The sequence below is a fragment of the Erpetoichthys calabaricus genome, chromosome 4, assembly GCF_900747795.2.
Source record: "Erpetoichthys calabaricus chromosome 4, fErpCal1.3, whole genome shotgun sequence".
Lineage (NCBI taxonomy): Eukaryota > Metazoa > Chordata > Cladistia > Polypteriformes > Polypteridae > Erpetoichthys > Erpetoichthys calabaricus.
Window position 1 is genome coordinate 40,374,589 of NC_041397.2, and position 22,049 is coordinate 40,396,637.

Sequence of the window (22,049 nt, forward strand, 5' to 3'; positions counted from 1 at the left end):
TTCACAGCCAACACTATAACTGGGCTAATAAATAAATGGACTGAGTAATGTAAAAAAAATACATAATTTTTCAGCGGTGTAATCCTTTAGTTCAGGCCATAACAGTGTACTCAAGGACACCAGTGGAAGTTAAGATGATGTGCATTTAAAACAAAGGGTTATGGGATTTGGAAACAAACTGCTGTGTTACACTGATGAAGCTGATCAAAACACTCAGTTCTGCAAAATACTGAAACACAAGAAACTGAATCAAGCAAGCCAAAAGTGTCACCACATTTGACACACAGAAACACTACTTACTAAAAGCACGTATACAGCATTATCCTTTCACATAGAGTCCATTGTTTATTGATTTACACCAAAATCTGGCAAAAAAGTAAAGGTTATTCCAGTAATGGAATAAAATAGAAAAGAAGGTTAAAGACACAATGCTTCAGCTGCATAAACCTTTATCAGAGAGAGAAAAATGTGCCTGTTATGGAATTAAATTTTTGTCATTTATTAGAAAGATGGATGTGATCTACAAGAATAGTGAGTTTATTGAACACCTCATATTCCAAGATGAAAAGGTAAACCTTGGAAGTCACAATAAGAAAAAAAATAAAACATGCCAAGATGGCTTTGCTCTGTAGTCTAAATTTATTTACTGTTGTGCAGCATTAATAAGTAAAAGCACAAGCAATTTAATAACTTTTACTTGGCCTCCTTTTCAGCTCATACTTCAAGCCACTCTTGTCATGTCAGCACTGTTCTCATAAAGAACAGTAAGTTATTACAGAAGGAGTGGGTTAGGACGCTAAAGATGCACCACCAATCCACCTCAAACTCCTGGTCCCATGTACTCTGCTAGTGACAAACCCAGTAAAGTATACAACTGGCTTGTCTCCCAGCATGCCAAGTTGTGCCTGCTAAATTATATTAGCTTTGTTTTAGTCATTCCTTCTAATGCTCTCATATCCACATTAAGAAAGAATTCTAGTTTATAAGATTTGACTTAAATACATCTAAAAATGCATACATATATATATTTAATTTCTGCAGAATAAAATATAATTCATTGCATTAGCAAGACTGATTATTTATATTTCTACTGAAGGAAATATAAAGGCTTTCAAGAATTTAGTTTTCAAAAGCATAAAGTATATCTAACAAAAAACAACAGTAAAACTTCAATAATTCGGCCTGGTGTCTCACTCTGCTGTTGGCTCAAGCCCTTCTTCTCCCCCATCGATGGAGTCCTCCCCGACTTGAGAGCCAAATCCAGTGTCCGTGTCATCAGAAGCTTTGCTGTCTGTCGGAGAGGTCACGGCTTCATCATCTTCCTCCTCTTCTGTTTTATTCTTGAAGTGCACAGTGACCTTAACTGATCCATCTCCCGACCCGAGCGACTCTTCATCAAAGCCTCGGAATTTATTCTTGGCTCCTAGAATATACTTCCCAAGGATGCTAGAACCTTCTGTATCTGGAGTAGAATTGGTCTCGTTCCTCATGTTCTTTCGCATGTTCTTCATCTCTACATGTAAGCGCCCCACTACTTTATTCAGCTCTGTGATTCGATTGCCCACATCTAGAAAGAAAACAGGTTTGAAAACAAATCTGCACTTGTGGTAGTATAGAGAAGCAGGTGTCAAAAACTAGGGGATGTGCAAAAATGAGCGTACAAAATGCCTCTGTTGTCCAGCTACATTACAATTCTGAAGAGAGGAAGCCTTACCATGTTAAAACTTAACTACTTAATATTCTTATCCAATATTATGTAATATGTGGTTACCTTTTACATTATTTTTCTTCCTTTTATTCTGTTTGATTAAAAGATGTTGTTTCATAATGCACCCTGCCCTTGAGGTTTGCCAATACCCCTTGAGTTCTGATAATTACAACAACAAGAGGATGATGCAAACTCACACTCATGCACATCAGACCAGTGTAACATCAAAACTGCTGGAGCCAATCCCAGCCAACACAGGGCACAAGGCAGGAACCAATCCTGGGCAGGGTGCCAACCCACCGCAGGACACACACACAGACCCACACACCAAGCACACACTAGGGCCAATTTAGAATCGCCAATCCACCTAACCTGCATGTCTTTGGACTGTGGGAGGAAACTGGAGTACCTGGAGAAAACCCACGCAGACACGGGGAGAACATGCAAACTCCACGCAGGGAGGACCCGGGAAGCGAACCCAGGTCTCCCAACTGCGAGGCAGCAGCACTACCCACTGCACCACTGTGCCGCCCCATATACAGTAATCTGATAAGCGGAATTAATGTAGTCATCTATATTAAAGGGAATAAGAGCCAAGTCTATAAAAATATAGTAAGGAATCTGGAAAATTTAACTGGAACTTTTAACACACACACATACACACAGGGTCCATTTATTAGTTTATCCACATATTAGTTCATAGTCATGTTTAACTTAAGGACAACTCTGCAGTAACAGGCCATTCTGGTAGGTATACTGCATTTTCATAAAGCTGCAGCCATTCAAATTAGTCCAGTTAGCCAAGAAATTGTTGTTTATTATGTCCATTCACCTGTACCTCACCAAACCCTGTCCTAGTAATCTTCTCAAGGTAATAAGCTGAGAATGTCCTTTTTTCAGCATAGATAAAAGATTTTTTTTATTTGGAAAAAGGCATTCCAATGGCAGGTATGAAACATAACTCTTATAGCATGCAAGGGTCTCCTCCCCAAGTCTCATGTAGTAAATTACAAATGCAAGACCACCAGAGTGTATCCTTATCAGAAGTTCACAACACTTCAGCAGGCGTTTTTTGACCTACAGGAGAAGCAGCTTTACTCTGACGTCTGCCCAAGCTGCTGAACTGCTCACCTGGCAGATTAGTTTTAAGCCCAGGAATCCTGTACAGGAAGATTTACTTGAGCTTTTTGTACCCATAATACTTTTCATGAATACATGTTTGAAATATTGGGCAGTACAGAGTGCAGGGGTTAATGTTGCTGTGTCTGGTGCTTCAGCACTGTCCGTGTAGAGTATTCATATTCTTCCCACGTCTGTTAGATTTCCACTCACATCCCAGGAGTGGGTATTTTATGTTTGTAGGTGTCTTTAAACTGGCCCCATTTGAGTCTTGAAGGAGTGTACCCTACCCTATAAACGGCCAGATCCTAGCCACCACTTGATGTAGCCGGACCCCAAAAACCCTATATCACAGAAACGTTTTCAGAAAGAGAGCAAATGAAAATACTAAATTAAGTAAAACACTTACATAATAAATTGAATCATAACTTTTTTTTGTGCTGTATATGGCTTTTAGATCATTTTACAATTTTTCTTAATCAAGGAAATTGGGATGCCAAAGGAGCCGATAATTTTAGTAAAAGCCACACAGCAACTCTGGATTATTGTCTTTTAACCCACAGATTGACATTTTTCACATTTAGGATACTGTTTGCAAAGTTTCATGCATTACTCACTCAACAACACACTGTTTCCAAACAGCTTTGAATCCACTCCCACCAGTAATCATAACCTCGTAACAGTGCTCAACATGTCAGCGTATTACAGTGCAGAGAGGACAACACATCTGCAATGCAGGCTGTCAAAGCTGAACACATTTTTCATGTTTAGTTCAATCAATCAATTGATCACTTATGGGGTGTTTCCTGGACACATTTGTGTGGAAAAAGGTGCATTAGCCAGCAACTCGACATAACGTGGCATTGATTTATCCAATTCACTTGGCCACATATTTTTCCTCTAATCCTCTCAGCCAATAAAAGTTCATGCAGTAGGCAGCATGTTCAGAATTGTGGCTTCCTATAACTGACACACTTGCTTAAGCTGGCTTTTGGTTGTAAGTTTAATTAGACCTTTGACCTTCTAGTTCTTCTGATAGTTGGGAGGACTGGTAGTTTTTTCTATGTTATATTTTTATAGTTAATTCTACATTCTCTGAACAAATAGCTTAACAATAATAAATAATAATAATAATAAACAAACTATGCGACTCTTTAATTCCACCCTGGGGGGTAAACGTTAATATTTAACATTATACATAGTTATTGTCTGTTTTTTCACCTGTATTATTATCATTCTTTAATTTAATATTATTTATTGTAACAGTATGCTGCTGCTGAAGAATGTGAATTTCCCATTGGGATTAATAAAGTATCTATCTATCTATCTATCTATCTATCTATCTATCTATCTATCTATCTAATAAATATTGCATAAAGGGACTAGTGTGCGCCAACAAGCCCACCCTTTGCTTTCCAGTGCTGTATCTTTACTTTAATGGCAAAGTGTTCAGGAGGCAAATGTGCTTGCTTACTAATTTTTCTCTTCGAAGTTCATCATGGCTTCTAAAAGGAGCTTCCAACCAAGTGTTGGCCAGCAGACAATAACTGGTTTTGTTATAATAAAAAAAAAGAGCAATAGATTTGTTTAGTGCTAACATTTGTGTGGCTCACGTTCTCACTCAGCATCTCTTGAGAACGGTTAATATATGTCGCTACATAGCCAACTTATATTTAGCCTGGTAAGGTTGACCTCTCATAGTTTTACTTACTTATGCATTTATTTGCATAATGCCTTTTTTAGATGTCCTTGATTTTATTGGAAATGCAGAGAAGCAAAACATTTCAAATGATTGTTGCACCTTAACAGTTATAGTAACAATAAATGGTGGACTTCATGAATTGCCATATCTATAGAGAGTGATAATTAGCCTGCTCAATTTGGGCTGTTACTACAACCAGTAGCCTCAGCAGTAGAACAGTCAGACGGCGATGCAGTGTCAGTGAAGCAACAGCCAAACACACAGGCAGCGTTGACAAATGATTTAATACCAACAGCCAGTGCCATCAAGTTTTCAGATGAATTACAGACACCCCATTGTGAGACACTACAATGATGATTATTGCTGGATCAGTCTGACTGAATAATAATAGCTGAAATGACACATAGGACAAGTTACCAAACAATGTGGTAGACAGTAGGACTTTAGGGATCTTCAAAATGAGATTTGATGTTGTTTTGGAGGATTTAGGTGGATAGGATAAGCAAGCTTTGTTGGTCTGAATGGCCTATTCTTGTCAAAAGTTTTCAAATGTTCAAATGAATGTTTAGATATTATGGATTGCTTTGTCTAAACATTTTTGTATAATACTGCTGAATATTAAACATTTACCTTGCTCTAAAACTAAGCTATATTAAAACAATAGTGTCTGTGTCTGATATATTAGCACTGTCAATATTATCCACGTGTAATTAGACAAATTAAAAGTACAAAAACACATTAATAACAATTTCCTAATAATGCAAAATACAGAGATTTCAGTTTGTACATATGTAGCGGGAAACTGAGCACCAAACCTTCCAAACTCTAAACCCTAGGCTGGCTCCTATTTGATGTAGTGCTTGTCTTCAGCTAGTCAAGAACGCTGCTACCAGGCTTCTAACATGCACATAAAACCAGAATCACATCACACCAGTCTTAGCTTCTCTTCACTGGCTTCCTGTTCGCTACAGGAGTGAGTTTAAAATTTTACTGTTTGTTTTTAAGTCCCTGAATGGTTCAGACCCCTTTTATCTTACTTACCTCTTACACCCTTACTCTCCTTAATGATCACTGAGCTACTCCGAACAGAAGTTGTGCCAAGTTGGATTTAAGCTTAAAGGAGATCATGCTTTTGCAGTAGTTGCCCCTAAGCTTTGGATTATAGTCTACCTTTTGCTATTAGGTCAGCAAAAACTTTGGTCACTTAAATCCTGCCTGAAAACCTTATATTTTTTCCTTAGCTTTTACATCTTGCCTGAAGAAGGGGCCTGAGTTGCCTTGAAAGCTTTCATATTGTAATCTTTTTAGTTAGCCAATAAAAGGTGTCATTTTGCTTGGCTTTTCTCTACATTCCTTAGCTTTTTAAAGCCAGCTACAAACCGTTCCAACACTCACAAGAATCACAACTAGCTTAAGAAGGGGGAAAAAAAAAAAAGACTGCAACAAGTAAAAGCTATAGTCACCTGACACAACATTTGCTGTGTGACCCTGATTTTGTTCTATGTTTTTAATTTGTAACATTAATGCCAGGCATGTCTGAAAAAAACAAATAATGATTAAAATAAAATGTTGGGTATTACCTCACAAGATTTACTGAAATTTGGCAATGATGGAGGACTGTTAATATTGCAACCTGGACTACCATATACATAACTCGACAAGGGAAGTGTTTCAAGCAAGACCTTGGCCTCTAGTAAAGTATTTTTGGAGCCCTTTCAAAGGAAGCAATTCAGGAGTGAAGTGCCACATCTGCAAATTCCAGTAGGAGGGAGGAGCTCCTGACATCTAGCAAGGAATTCTAGGCATTTGGGGTTACGTAAACCGAGGCTAATAATCTAGACATTTCCAGAATTAACCTGATCACCAGTCAAAAAGAACATATGCAGGTTATAGTGCCTTTTGTGAACACTTTTAACATCAAAATTTTTTGTTTGATTTATACAACAACATACCCCTCTCAAAACATCTTAACTCATTCCAGAGATGCAGTGAGCTGAAGCCCATTCTGGATTCAGTGGTTACATGGCAGGGAACAGCACCAGACAGAGTGCCATCATACAGCCAAACACGCACATATCCAGAACTAATCAAAACCCATTTGGATTGCTAATCTTGGATTGTACTTCATGCCACTATGACCCTGAAGTTCCCAGTTCACTTTGCCAAAGCTTCCATTTTTAAATGTTATTTGTACTTGATTTCCCATGAGGTATGAGCAGCTGAAGCCCCTGAGGTGAGGTTGGACTATTTCATGGTGGTTTGACATTAATAAATTATATAGCCTTTAATGCTGCATACAACAAAAAGGACTTTGTAAAAGTATTAATAATAATATACTGTAATCTGTTTGCAACGTAAAAAATGCACAAGATTGATTAACTAGGGCATATTAAACTGGTGTGTGAATTAACAGTACACTCCAGAGGTACTTTGCTTCTAAGCAATTAAAAAAAAGAAACAGAACTCTGTGCATATGGTGGTTGTATTGCTGTTGATGATGCTGTTGATTCCGAATTGCTTAGCCACTCCCTTACCTTTTCTCCTTGCTTCTTCAAATTCCCTGCAGGCCGTCTCAATGTATCGCTGCACCAGAGCCTTGATCACCTGCATTCGGTAAGATGTTCTCTCGTCTCCACCTTTAATTTGCAAAGCTGTATTTGACTAAAAGTATGAAAGAAAAAGGAAGACATTGTGTGCTGAATTTGATTGACAAATTTTATGAACTTGCCTGCATTTGCACTGTGCAAACAAAAAGTGAGCACTGGCATTTCTAATTGTTTTTTAGCCATGGATAATGAATATGGTGGAGATAGGCTGCTAAAAAATGTGAGTTGTGCAAATAAGAAAAAATGAAATAGTAGTAGTGTTACAGGTACAAAATACATTGAAATTCTTACATGCATATCTGACCAACATGCAACACCATCTATTGTCATCAAGCTGGCTCCAATGCTGGCCACCAACATGCACATTATCATGATGGAAAATAGCAGGAGAAGGTTAATTCTGCACTAAAAAATAAATACCTTTATTCCCCCCCCCCCAGACCCCCCACCCCCCTGAGTTGAATTAACCACCTATTTTTCCTATTGTACATGCATGTTGATATAAATGAAGTTGCCATTTTATTAGGTTTACCTATCTAGTAGCATACTGCACCTCATTTGACTTGCAGAACAGCACGAGTTAGTCAAGGCATGGATTTTAAAATACGCTTGATGTTTTGTTCAGAAATGTTGTACCTGAGGAAATGGTTATGTTGCACAGTCGTTACAAACTGGAGGACAGATCTTTTCATCCCAATGATGCTTAACAGGGATGATATCCAGGGACCGTGCATGCCACTAAACTAATGCAAATAAACAGTTATGTTCCAGAAACCATTTGGTGGTATGTGCCTTGTGACATGGTGTAAATGTCCATCAAAGTGTGGATAAACTGTACCCATGAAGGCATGAACTTGGTCAGCAATGATGTTAAGTACCACCTTGCTATTCAGATGTTAGTCACTGGGCATCATGGTATCTAATGTGTGCCAGGAAGCAATTGCCCACACCATCACACTGCCATCTCTGGCCTGTATTGTGCTGTTGATAAAAAAAAAACTGACTCCACAGACTCATGTTGCTAGTGCTAAATTCTGATCATCCATCAGGATGATGCAAAAGGAACCTGGAATCATTCAACCCAGAAATCTTTTTTCCATGCCTTCACAATCCAGTTTTGATGTTTCTGGGCCTAATATAGTCAGTCAGTCGGTCATTCTCCAACCCACTATATCCTAACACAGGGTCACGAGGGTCTGCTGGAGCCAATCTCAGCCAACACAGGGTACAAGGCAGGAACAAATCCCTGGGCAGGGTGCCAGCCCACTGCAGTGGGCCTAATAGATATTTTCCCATTCTATATTTTTCACTGTTTGCACCCAGTATGGTCTTCAGCTGTTTTTTGTCCAAGGGAAAGTCAGATAGATGGTGCATTCTGAGCTAATACTCAGGACACTAATGTAGAATTCAGATATGATTTTCCTGGATGTGGCTCTCTCCTCCATTCTTTTTTGACACTTCTGATCCATAAGTTTTTTTTTTCTTTCACAGCATTGCCTGGTAGAGTTCTCTTTTTTAGTATCATTTTTCAGTAAACCCTTCAAACAGTTGTGTGTGAAAAGTCCATGATGACAGCTGTTGAAGTGGGTCTAGAACCAGCACACCAGGTGTACACTATCATGCAATATTCAAAGGTCACTCGTTTTGCTTATTCCAGCACTCAATTGAACACTAGCTGATAAATGAAACACTGGTGTGTATAAATGTGGAATACAATGGACCAGCTTATTGGGCTGAATGGCTGGTTCTTGTCAGAACTGTTCAAATGTTTTAATAAAAACTGGTCATTAATAGGCCTTAAACATTCAAAATGCTTCTTTATACCTTTATAAATCATTTACTCATTAGTTGCAGATCTTATTGCATTGACATGGAAAGGCTTATAATAACTTTTATTAATAAAAACTGTTACCACTTTAAGATCTAAAATTACTTCAATAAATAAATGAAGGAACCATTTACTTATTTTGTCGATTTCAGTTTTACAAAGAATATGACAGAATTTCCCTTTCCTTCTTTTGAATTCCGCTGTAGTACAATTAACTCAATTTGTATGCATTCTGTACCTGTGATACATTTCAGATGGATTCTCTTTAAGGAATTTAAAAATATTGGAGCTGTTCTGTCATTCAAAAACTCAGAAAGGAGGGGGAAAAAAATTCCAATAACCTACACATTAATGTGAGCAAACTGAAATAAATGTCAAAAAAATAACTTTTGAATAGCAGTTTTTACAATTACTTTCAGTTGTAAATGGATGGAAAAGCAAGCAATTTTTTGAAGTGTTTTCTCAAGTAATTCACAACTAAAAAGCTCACGAGGAACCAAATGTAGTCACACTGTAGTTCCAAAAATCCTTGACTGCACTTTATAAGTTTATATTTAGAGCCTTTGCACTGGAACATCCAACATATGCTGTCACATAACACAAAACCATGGAGGAAATAAAAGAATTAGCAGTCATTGATTAAATCAGCAATGAGCTTACTCACAATAGACGTTATAGGCGGGTAATCAGGCTTTCGGTCAAATTTACAGCAGCAGCAGAGTATTCTGAATATTTTCCTTTAGAACAAAGCAAAACAAAACAGACTTATTAGTTTTCAGATATATAGTAGTATAATTTTAGATCAGTGCCCCTGCCCTTTTACTTCAGTACACCAGCACTCACTAATCGTACCTTATTAAGTAGAAGATGGCCTTCGGGGTAGGAATAATGTTGAAGGGGACAGGCAGCGTTAGTCCCTCCCTGAAGTAGCAAAGGTAAAGCTTTGAACGAGCAAACTTCCACTCCACATCAGCATCATCCTGAGAACAAACCACATTGGTGTTACACAATGGAGGGAGGTAGATCACAACAATGGATTGATGAAAAGAACGAACTCTTAAATAATTAATAAACAACATGAGACATGATTTGGTGAATGTTCATTCTCATTCACAAACTACCATACTTAGTAGCAATAACCTGACATTCTTAAGGCTGTGACACAGAAGAAGGTACAGTAAATATCATTCTATCTTTCTACAGTAGTGCTTTCTAGGTGGTATTAAATGCAGCACCTCATAATTCTGTAATAATATGACAGAAAAATCCAATGCAATTACTGTGTTAAAAATATTTTATTTCAAACCAACATATTCAATTAAAAAAAAAAACAAAAAACAAACACCAGAAAGTTATTAAAATTTCTGATGGCCGCCTTTTCAGTGTATTTTTATACCCCTGACTGTTTTATCATCCAGCAATCTTACAGCTAATTTTTCATGATACAGCTTCAAGACATTGCATCTCCTTGTCTAACTGACTATGTTATTTATGGCAAGATAATTTTTTATTTAAATATGTTAACATTTCTTCTCAGTATAAACATTCTTATACTGTGTAAATGACACATAAGTTGTGACTAAAATATTATATTCACCAATACCAGATAACCCTTACATAAAAAATTTCTATTCATGTGATTTTTATATTTTTTGGAGCACTGAAATCAAAAATGAAGTTTTTTTTTCTCCATCATGTAACTTTTTTTTTAATAAAACACAAATTTAAAATCTGTGTTTAAAGCAAAACAATTATTTCATTTGCTAAAAGGGTCAGAATATTGCTTAAAATTATGTGGATCTTACTGGGTCAGTCAGGGTATATACAATTCCCATGTTTTCTCTGAAAATGGGACATGCAGAATCAAGACATTACTGTACATTGGGATTAGAAGGAATGGTCAGCTAGGAAAAAGCCTGATGGCAAAAACTTTATCAGATCTGTACATCTGATATGTAGTGGATCTACATAAAGTGCTGCTACCTCCACTTCATATTAAGCTCATACTTTAATGAAGCAGTTTGTCAAAGCCCTATGGATTTGTACAAAATGTTCTCACGGTTGTGCATGACTAAATTGAAGGAGGTCATTTTTACCACATTTGATATTATAATTTCAGATGCAGAATGTGATGGTGTGATAAAGAACCTGGAACAAGAGGCTTAAGTATCTTTATCTAATTTTTCAGGTAGTAATAAAGATCCAAATTATAATGTAATTGTGAAAAATGTATTGGTTAAGTTTAACTAATTGGGTGGGAACAAAAGTCTCAAAGTTCACATTTGGAATTTTTCCCTGAAAACCCTGGAGTGGTGTGTGAAAAGCAGGGTTAAAAAAAAAAAAAAAAAAAAGAAGAAGATCCCAACAGGATTTATATGACTTGGAAAGCACCAGGGGATGTCAGTGTAATGGCGGACTACAGCTGGATGATTCATAGGCAAACTCCAGGAAAAGTGGACAAATGACAGGCCACCAAATGATGTAAATAGGAAGTGACAAAAACTAGAGAAGTTACATGTAAGTCAAGTAGTATTTATTGTTTTTATCTTTACATACATGTCTAAACTATTAGATTGACAAAATATTTATGTTAAATTGATTTAGAACAATATTGTATGAATACATACATTTTTAAATTTGTTCAACTTTAATCAAATTTCTAAATTTTGTACTTAAATGTGACGTGATGGAAACATTCTAATTATATTTTTACGAATGCATATAAAAAATAACTACCATCAATACAGTTTTTTTAAAAGTATAATTGTGAATTACTGCAACTGATTACATAAACGTCTTTCGGCTGGAGCACAGGCTGGTTATGCCACTAACTTAGGGACATAGAGTGGGGAAGAGGCAGCTTTGTGGTTTAGAGTCTAGTTTCTTATCCACTATGCCACACTGTCATGTGAGGCAATACAACCTCTTGGAATGACAGGAGGTTGAAGTGTTAATATCTTACCTCAATCTTCTGGAAGGAGCTAGTGATCATGGCAACAAGCATGTTGAGCAAGACAATGACGATCATTAAAGTAAAAATGCCATACAGTATTTGGCCCACACACTGAGCTACTGCATAATCCTGCATATCCACAAAGCTTTCATCTGCTACACCAAACATGGTCCAGAACAAAAAACGAAAAGTAACATTAAACCTAAAAAGAAAAGCAATAATAAATTATCAACAAAAAATAGCAACAGCTTGTAAGCAAAGGATAATCTCAAAACGTATAACTAGAACCATGACAAGACTTATGAAGCAGACAGTTTGGCACATAAACTAAACACAGCAAACAGGCAAATATTTAGGTAATTAAGTATATATTCTATAAAATAAAGTTTGAGTACTTCACATGTTACCCTGATTACATGTCACAGAATTCTGCAAATTCTGATTTGTTGCTAATATGCAGAAATATCAGAAACTATTCCAACCATTTGATAACTATCAACCTCCCTCCAAGAACTAAAAAATGAATGACATTTTTACAGAAACACCAGGAATCCAAAGTAAGTTGTTTCCATGCATTATTCAATTAAATGTAGAAAGGCTAAAAGGAAACATAACTTGTACAGCATCCAAAGTAAGTAATGGATATCTGTGCTCTTATCCACATGGAACATATGGAGGAAAACAGCACGGTACCCATTATTCTGCATCGTTATTCTCTTAGCACTATTCAGTACTGCACAGGATGCTTATTTTCTCCAGCTTCTACAATAATTACCTTTACACCTTCTTGTTACAGATCAGACGTTGTTTGGGCTGACAACAGAGTTTAATGAAACTTACAACAAGCAGTGCTTGCACTTTGTCTGCAGTCCAGAGCCCGTGTGTCTCCACTTTTGATTAAAAGCAATGAAAACTAACTTTAAAAAGGGTTTAAACATGGTGCTTAGAAAGGCAGTGCTTTCACTCCATCTTATCATTGTATGTTGACATCGGCTAAAAATAATCCATGACTACACTGTCACCATGGCCTCACTGAAAGTAAGCTTTTGATGACTGTATATAAAATGAAGATGAATTTATAGAACCTTGAAATGTCATTGTGTTTAATACATACAGTGCACCAATTTAAATTATCACTTTGATAAAAATGTACTGTGAAAGAAAAACAAAACAAGACTATGTAGAGCTTTTTTGTGAATATTTAAAGTAATTTTTGAAAAGGTGCCCCATTTCAATGTTGGTTCTTGCTTAGCACCCAATGCTGCCAGGAAAGATTCAGGCTCCCCACAAATTTGAAGTGGGTTTCACAATGTTATGTTGTTATCAGTGAGAATTGTCAGTTGAGTCTACAAAAAGAAAGCCCGATTTACAGAAAAAAGTAAAAAGTGCCATCCAATAAATAACTGTTTTCATTGATAAGGTATCATCTCAGCATGATTAATAATCTAAAGATTCTAGAAGATAAAGAAAAAAAAATTGATGTTGTCTCAGACCTGCCTTTTGTGAGTTATTTCATTTCATTTTTAAAATCAAAATCTGCTTTAAATATATTTCAAAAATGTATTATACGCTAAGACAGCAAATAATAAGCAATACGTACTTTCCAAGGTGTGGTGAATCAATATAATTCACATAAATGTTGTTGATCCCACAGAGGAAGGCAGTGCCAATGATCATCAGGATGAACAGGAACCTTAAAAAGGGAAAGATGATCATATAAACAAATGTAAAAGGCAACATTTCCCTATTTGCCAAATACATTTAACATAATCCCTGTCCTTGTTTGCACTATGATTTCTGGGAGTGTCAAACAAACCTGAGGATAACTACAACTTTTACATTATGGTACGTAATTTGACTGCACTGACTCTTACCTGAACGGTGAATAATTAGAGCAGCATCTGAGATTCTGTATGTAGCAGTACTGCCCCTCAGATTCAGGAAGCCTTCTTTTAATTCCCAGCCTGCCTACTTGTCTGTACCTGTGGTGTCTGCATGTTTTCTACATATTGACATGAGCTTTTTTCCCAAAAGTTGATCATATTTGATGAATGGTTGATTCTAATTTGGAATGGTACGAATAAGTAAGATTGTGAACGTGCTATGTGACAGTACTAGTATTTTTTTAGCCTAATAATTTCAGGGTAGAATTGGTCTTCTTGCAACACTGAAATGGACATAAATGTGCCAGAAACTGGATGGATACATGTAAATAATGAACAGTAACCAAATAACCAAAACAAAAATATAAGACTGATGTTTAGCCCATCAAACAAGATAGATAAACGCTTGAAACTTGCTTAACTCAAATTGATTTATAGAGTGACTAGAGACACAAAGTGAATAATATAATCAATACCTTTCATTCATTCTCTATAGACGCTTATCCAACTCTGGGTTTTGTGGGACCAAGCTTATCCTAACAATATTAAATGCAAACAATCACGTGCACTTACCACATTCACTCATTCAAGACCTGTTGCAACATTGCTAATTAACTTAAAATATAATTCTCTAGAATATGGGAGAAACCACAAGTTTCTATAAAGAAAAGCCCAAGGCCCATAACCAAAACATGCAAACTCCACTTTGGCAGTCAAAAGCCTCTGATTTGAAATGTATCCTGTAGCTGTGAGGCAGCATATATTAACATTAGATTTAATGTCCTATTCTGTTTGTATTGTGCTGTCATATAGTACAACCTGGGTTTCTACGACTGATTTTGCCTAAATTTGGGTTAAGGTGTTACTGCTATTGCAGGTTTCACACTGACAAACTAGTGATCTCCGTGTGATCCCCAAAGTCCTGCTTCAATGTTTCTCACCTCATCATGTCATCAATCATCTTTCCAATAGAAATTTGCAGTGTTCCAAGAGATTCATGTGCTGGCAAAATATATGCCAGTCGTGTGAAGCTCAGCATACTTGTCACAGCGAAAAGCACCTCTGCAATAAACTGAGGGTCTTCAGTTCGCCAATCTTGTCGGTCTAAAAGAAGGTATAATACATAACAAATCATAACAACAATGACATTTATAATATTCTTCTTCTACTGTACTTCCATTCAGTCTTCCTTTTCAGACTCAATTGAACTGCTTTATGGCCAGGTCTCAATTCCTAGTTAAGGTGCTGCACAGTTCCACTCCTTTCATTCATAAATTGTGTACTTCGCTCTACTGACCGAATAGTCTTGAGTGGTCTTAACCTTAAAAGAACAACATAGGAATGAAGTGCTGTTGTCTAGGGTGTCTTATGATACGGTCCCATCTACTCAATGATACCTCTACCCCCTGAACACTATCTGAGTAAGGGGTCATGCACCACTGAGCCTTTGTTTCATTGCTTGACCTCTAACATCCTCTACCATACTTCTGGGCTGTCTGTGTCTCTACCCCCAGTCTTTCAATCCAAGGGGCAGAATTCACCATCACCTGTCTAGCTCCTGTCTTTCCATACAATTTCTATCCCTGCCAGAGTCTTTATCTTTTCTGTGATTATTTTCTGCAGAATTGCACCTTGCCTTACAATGTTTTAATAGTATTGTTGCCTCTGGAAACCCTAAAAAAATGAAAATAATAAAAACATAATAAAATCAAGAAACTCCTAGAGCACTTATGTTTTAGGCACTGTACATAAAACATTGTGTATGTCAAAAACAGTTACTTATATGAGTGCAAGAAATCTGAATCATACTATATGCACAGAATGGCTTGCCAGATCTCTTGGGAAGACCGAAGGCTTATAACTAAATACATAACTGTCACACCCCAAGGAGCCTCAACCTGAGGCAAATAGCAGGGACCAAGAATCAGCAGGACAATAAGTGAGGTAGACAAAGGAGGTGCTAATGCAGAAAACAAATGCATTTAATGTGTAACAAATAATTAAAAACAGTACTACGTGCTAACAAGTAATATACAAGTCCTCAATAAAAATGGTAACAACGTGTCCTTTTAAAAACTTGTGCAATAAATAATCTAAATCCACTATTGCACACATCCACCTATCAAACGGTGCAATAAAAGGTTTCCCATAAAAAGAAAAAAAACAATGCTCTTTTAATGGGCTCAAGCAGAATAGTTGCCTGAAACACTTAACCTCTACTGTAACCATTTGAAGAACGCAAAACATTTTCTTTCGTTTTCCACAGCAGATCTATAGGCCACTTGGACACTCTACCAGCCCTCCTGCATGCTCTTGGTGGTTCCTTTGACTGACTGTCCTGCTTACTGAACTTCTTTGAACAAGAATTCGCATGTCTTTGTAAAAGTTGCCCTGCACGCCATTCAAAACTGGACTAAATTCTCACTTGTTTATCACAAGTATGCACAAGCACTAAATTAACATGTCTGCTCAAGTGTGCAAGCATCTTTATTACTGTACATTGATCAGGCGTGTGAGAACATCTAAGGAGTAAACTCAAAAAGAAGTTTGTTGTATATTTTGATAAATGGGTGGAAAAGAATATGACAGCATATAGACGAGGAAAGAGAGGCGGGCTACACGCCAGGCTAAAGGCAAGTGCTACAAAACCACCGCTGCCTAGCCTGTTACTAGCTAATGTCCACTCGCTTGTAAACAAGATGGATGAGCTGAGAATCAGAGTAACCACCCAGCGTGAGATATGGGATTGTTGTGCTCTTATGTTCACGGAAACCTGGCTCTCTAACTGTACATCGGACTCGGCGCTGCAGCTGCACACATATTCCTTGCACAGCGGTGACCGTACATTAGACTCGGGGAAGAACAGAGGAGGAGGTGTTTGCTTGTACATGAACAGCAGATGGTGTGTGGATGTACAGGTAGTCAAAAAATTCTGTTTCGCTGATATTGAACTGTTAAGTGCGAAATGTAGATCTTTTTACCTACCGCGGGAGTTCAGTGCTGTGTATCTGCTGTCTGTTTACATTCCACCGCGGGCGGACAGTGTAACTGCACTTGGGACCCTGCATGATGTCATCAGCGGACATGAGTCGCTCCACCCTGATGCTGTTTTCATTGTGGCAGGTGATTTCAATTACTGCAACCTGAGGAATGTCCTACCCAAACATCACCAGTATGTATGTTTTCCAACAAGGGAGTGAAACATTCTCGACCAAGTTTACAGCAACGTGAAGGATGCCTACAGAGCAGTGCCACGCCCCCATTTCGGTCTGTCAGTGTTCCTGTATCCAGCCTACAGATAACTCCTCAAGAGAGCTCCACCAGTAAATAAAACAATCAGGATATGGAATGAAAATATTGAGCAAACTCTTCAGGACTGCTTTGAGAGTACTAACTGGGATGTGTTTAGTACTGCCTCTCTGAGGGGAAACTCCACAGTTGATTTGGAGGAGTATGCTGCTGCTGTAACTGGGTATATCATCACATGTACTGACATCATCGTTCCCACAAAATGCTGTAGGCTCTATCCTAATAATAAGCCATGGATTAATGGGAAGGAGCGGTCTATGCTGCGTGCCCGCTGTGCTGCATTTATCTCATTTGATGAAGATAACTATAAAAGGACCAGATACAACTTGCGTAACTCTATCAAACAAGCCAAGAGACAGTACAGACTGAAGCTGGAGGATTATTACATCACCCCGGATTCCTGGCACATGTGGGAAGGATTGCAGCATATTACTTACTATAAACAGAGGACACTGCGGGGTACAGCAAGCCAGGCCACACTGCCAGATGAGCTTAACGAGTTCTACGCTCGTTTCAAGGAGCTTACCACCCATTGCCATCAATCCCTTTAAGGCAGCAGGCCCTGACTCCATCCCGGGCATACACTCGGGGCCTACTTATCGGAGTTGACTGGGGTCCTCACGGACATATTCAATCTGTTCCTGGCACAGGCATCCGTGCCCTCTTGCTTCAAGACCACTACCATCATGTCCCTTCCAAAGAAATCCCAGGTGAGCTGTCTAAATGACTATTGTCCCATTGCACTCACCTCTATTGGGATGAAATGAGAGACTAGTCATGGCACACATTCAGAAGTCAATTCCAGAAACCCTCGACCCCCTACAGTATGCTTACCGCCAAAATCGGTCCACTGATGATGCAGTCAAAGCTGCCATCCACACAATCCTCACACACCTGGAGAAAAGGGACACATATGTAAGAATGCTGTTTATTGACTATAGCTCAGCGTTCAATACATTTGTCCCATGGAAACTGTGCAATAAACTTTTCTCCCTTGGACTGACATCATCCCTCTGCAGCTGGGTGCTGAATTTCCTTATAGACAGACCCCAGTCATTCAGAGTGGGAAACCGGACATCAGGCACAAGATCAATCAGCACGGCTGCCCCCAAGGCTGTGAGCTAAGTCCGCTGCTCTACACCCTGTTTACCTATGACTGAGTGGCCTCTCAGAACAACACCAGCATCATTAAATTTGCTGATGACACTACAGTCATAGGGTTGATTACTGGGGGGATGGAGGCAGAATATAGGACAGAGGTGGCAGGACTTGTGGCCTGGAGTCAGGAAAACAACCTCTAGCCCTGAATACAGATAAAACCAAGGAGATGATTATCAACCCAAGGAAGAGGAAGCTGCAGCACACTCCCATTTACATCGGTGAGGCTGAGGTGGAGAGAGTAAAAATCTTCAAATTCCTTGGAACCCACATCAGCGAGGACCTGATTTGGTCTTACAATACGCAATGCCTCATTAACCAAGCACACAAAAGACTGTTCTAAGGAAGTTGAAATTTGGCATGCCAACCAAAATTCTCACCAATTTCTACAGGGGTACAATAGAGAGTGTTATCACCTGCTCTATTATTGTATTGCACGGTGACTGCTCCTTGCAGGAAAAGAAGGCACTCCAGCATGTAATTAAAAATGCACAGCACATCTCTGGAGCAACTTTCTCCTCCCTACAGGACATCTACATTAGTAGGGTCATCAGGAGGGCGTGCAACATAATTAAAGACAATATTCAACACTTTTCACGCTGCTTCCCTCAGGGAGATGCTACAGGAGTATGAAATCACACACCATAAGACTGACACACAGTTTTTTTCCACAAGCAATCAGACTCCTCAACATGCTCAAAGTTAAAGTCAATCCAAACCACAACTCATAGACTCATAAATGGTACTGACTGATGCGGTATGTCATCAGGCACTATGCACCTTATTTTGTAATCTTATAATTGTAATTGTTATTTGTTTTTATACTTCTTTTGTCTTTCTGTCTTTGTATATGAAGGTGAGCAAGCAAAGTAAGAATTTCATTACACGGTTTTAACATGTGTTTTTACTGTGTATATGACAATAAACTTCTTGTATCTTGTATAATGCATATGCATGAATGTTTGGCCATCTATTCATCAATCCATCCATTTTCTAATCACTTATCCTACTCAAAGTTAAGGGCAGATGGTGCTTAGCTTAACAGCATTGTGTATTAGATGATAACTAAATATGGAAAGCAGGCCAGTTAATCATAGCACACATTCACGCATACCAATTGCATACTGGGCATGTTTACAGTTGCTAATTATCTTTGGGATGTGGGAGGAAACTCCTTTAAAATTCATTTAAGATGCTTAGCCTAAACATGTCAGAAATAGTTTTGGATGCACAGGGTAAGAACAAAAATAAAAATTAAAGAAAGCTTCATGAATGAATTTAGTTGAAGGTAAAAATCAAGCTCTTTTTGCATGGGAATGAATAATAGAACACAATCCAGTTCTGTTTTTGCATCACAGTTTATAAAAATTACAAAGTTTCTTACCAAGTTTAGTGAAGTAATTGCACTCAAGTTCAGTGTTCTTATCAAGGCAGAAAAAATATCCTTTGAGGACGACTAGGACACGTAAAGTGAATGATGCCACGTACATACTGAGGGTCATTATGTCCAAGAAATTCCACCAGTCCAAGAGGTAGCTGCGTAAACCCTCAATCCACACCTCCTTGCACTCATACCAGAAAAATCCTAAAAATCAAAGGTGTTTATATGAGAAATGAGACAGAATATTTATTTTAAAAACACTTATTGCTGTTGTGGAATTTTTAACAGAATGGCCTTCCCACAACTAAAACGTGTAGGAAACATTTGCATACTGGACCTAATGTTCACATTATTTAAAATATACTTGAATATTAAGTTCTAACTCAAAAAAGATCAGCAAATAAAACAGCAAAAGAAATTCTATTCATGCATACATTATCAAGCTGGTTTAATCTAATTCAGGGTCATTGGTACTAGATCCTATTTCACCTGTGGCAAACATTTGTCCTTATGGGACCAATTTACAGACACCAATTAATCTATCACACGTGTTTTTGGGGTGAGGGAGAAACCTGGAGCACCCAGAGAAAAATGGCCACAGAATATCCAAATTGTACAAAGAGCAAATGTTACTCTGTTCATTTGGAAATGGCAGCTGAACATACCCAATACCCAAATCATGTGGAAAGAGTTCTTCAAAATGGCTTCATCACGTGTTGAGAAGGTACTTTGATTTTTCTCCATAATAATGGATTCCAAAAGCAAAATTATAAGAAACCAAAGGTAGGAGCCAGAGTGGAGCAGAAATTTTATTACTGGTATTTTTAAGATTTGTCCAACCTAAACAGGAAAAACATACAGGATTATTTTTTTTAACAGAAATCATTTGGGTAGCAGTATGTGTAACATTATGGTTGCACAGGTAACAAAGCATTTTAAAAAAAGAAAAACATGCAGCACTAAAATGCAGTATGAGATCAGGCAGGATTTTAATTAATATATAATAATTATGGATATTCAGATTATCTTAATCTCAAATATATCAGGTTGTTGTAATAATATTCTTTCACGTATAGTGATGAAATTATCCTTGAGACTGTCGGAAAGTCGATTGTTCTTCACAGAATAACAGATCGGAGATTATAATTTAAGAAAACTACTACATGTATTTGCATTTTCCCATTAAAATAGGTGGCATCTTGATGAGGAAAGTGATGAATACAATAGGACTCCCACATCTTTCTCATTTGTTCTGGCTCAAGGTGCCCATAACCATTACAATTAAAACTCCAATTCCAAAAAAGTTGGGACGCTGTGTAAGATTGCAATGATTTGCAAGTCTCATGAACAAATATATGTTATTCACAATATAACATAGAAAACATATCAAATGTTTAAACTGAGAAAATGTACCATTTTAAGAAAATGATACATTAATTTTGAATTTGATGGCAGCAACACAGCTCATAAAATTGGGACAGGGCCATATTTACCACTGTATAGTAACCCCTCTTGTTTTAACAACAGTCTGTAAATGTCTGGGAACGAGGAGATCAGTTATTGGACTTTTGGGAGAGGAATGTTATCCCATTCTTGCCTGATATAGGATTCTAGCTGTCGTATTTTTCGTTTCATGATAAGCCAAAGGTTTTCAATTGGTGAAAGGTCTGGACTGTAGGCAGGCCAGTTCAGCACCCGGACTCCTCTACTATGAAGCCATTCTGTTTTAATAAAAGCAGTATGACATTTAGCATTGTCTTGCTGAAATATGCTGGGGATTCACTGAAAAAAGATGGAATCTGGATGGGAGCATATGCTGCTCTAAAATGTGTATATACCTTTCATCATGGATGGAGCTTTTCCAGATGTTCAATCTGCCAATTCCACAGGCACTACCATGAGAGATGCAGACTTTTGAAATGAGCACTGATAACAAGCCGGATGGTCCCTCTCCTCTTTTGTCAGGAGGTCCATGTTTTCCAAAAAGAATTTTAAATTTCAATTGTCTGACCTCAGAACAGTTTTTCACTTTGCCTCGTTCCATTTTACATTAGCTGTGGCCCAGACAAAACAGCAGTGTTTCTGGATCATGTTCACATATGGCTGCTTCTCTGCATGATAAAGATTTAACCTGCATTTGTGGATGGCACATGTTCACAAACAATGATCTCTGGAAATGTTCATGAGCCCATGCAGTGATTTCCATGACAGAGGCATGCTCATTTTTAATGTAGTACCGCCTGAGGGCCCAATGATCACAGGCATCCAATATTGATTTTTGGCCTTGTTCCTTGCGAACAGAGGCTTCACCAGATTCTCTGAATCTTTTGATGATATTATGTACTGTAGATGATGAGATATTCAAAGTATTTGTAATTTTACGTTGAGAAGCATTATTCTGA

The 22,049-nt window shown here is 37.8% G+C and overlaps 1 protein-coding gene across 1 annotated transcript in view; it reads right to left on the bottom strand.

Moving 5' to 3' along the window:
* Nucleotides 1–620: 620 nt before the first annotated feature.
* LOC114644650 (short transient receptor potential channel 2-like) overlaps nt 621–22,049 on the bottom strand; it is a 96,742-nt gene continuing 75,313 nt past the window's right edge. Inside the window, exons 13-21 of the mRNA XM_051926153.1 lie at nt 20,313–20,487; nt 19,651–19,851; nt 14,741–14,903; nt 13,517–13,609; nt 11,926–12,118; nt 9,816–9,943; nt 9,628–9,700; nt 7,064–7,190; nt 621–1,567 (exon numbers count right to left, since the gene is read on the bottom strand). Of these exons, the coding sequence (XP_051782113.1) occupies nt 1,191–1,567; nt 7,064–7,190; nt 9,628–9,700; nt 9,816–9,943; nt 11,926–12,118; nt 13,517–13,609; nt 14,741–14,903; nt 19,651–19,851; nt 20,313–20,487 (1,530 nt within the window). The 3' untranslated portion in view covers nt 621–1,190. The remainder of the gene's footprint in view (nt 1,568–7,063; nt 7,191–9,627; nt 9,701–9,815; nt 9,944–11,925; nt 12,119–13,516; nt 13,610–14,740; nt 14,904–19,650; nt 19,852–20,312; nt 20,488–22,049) is intronic.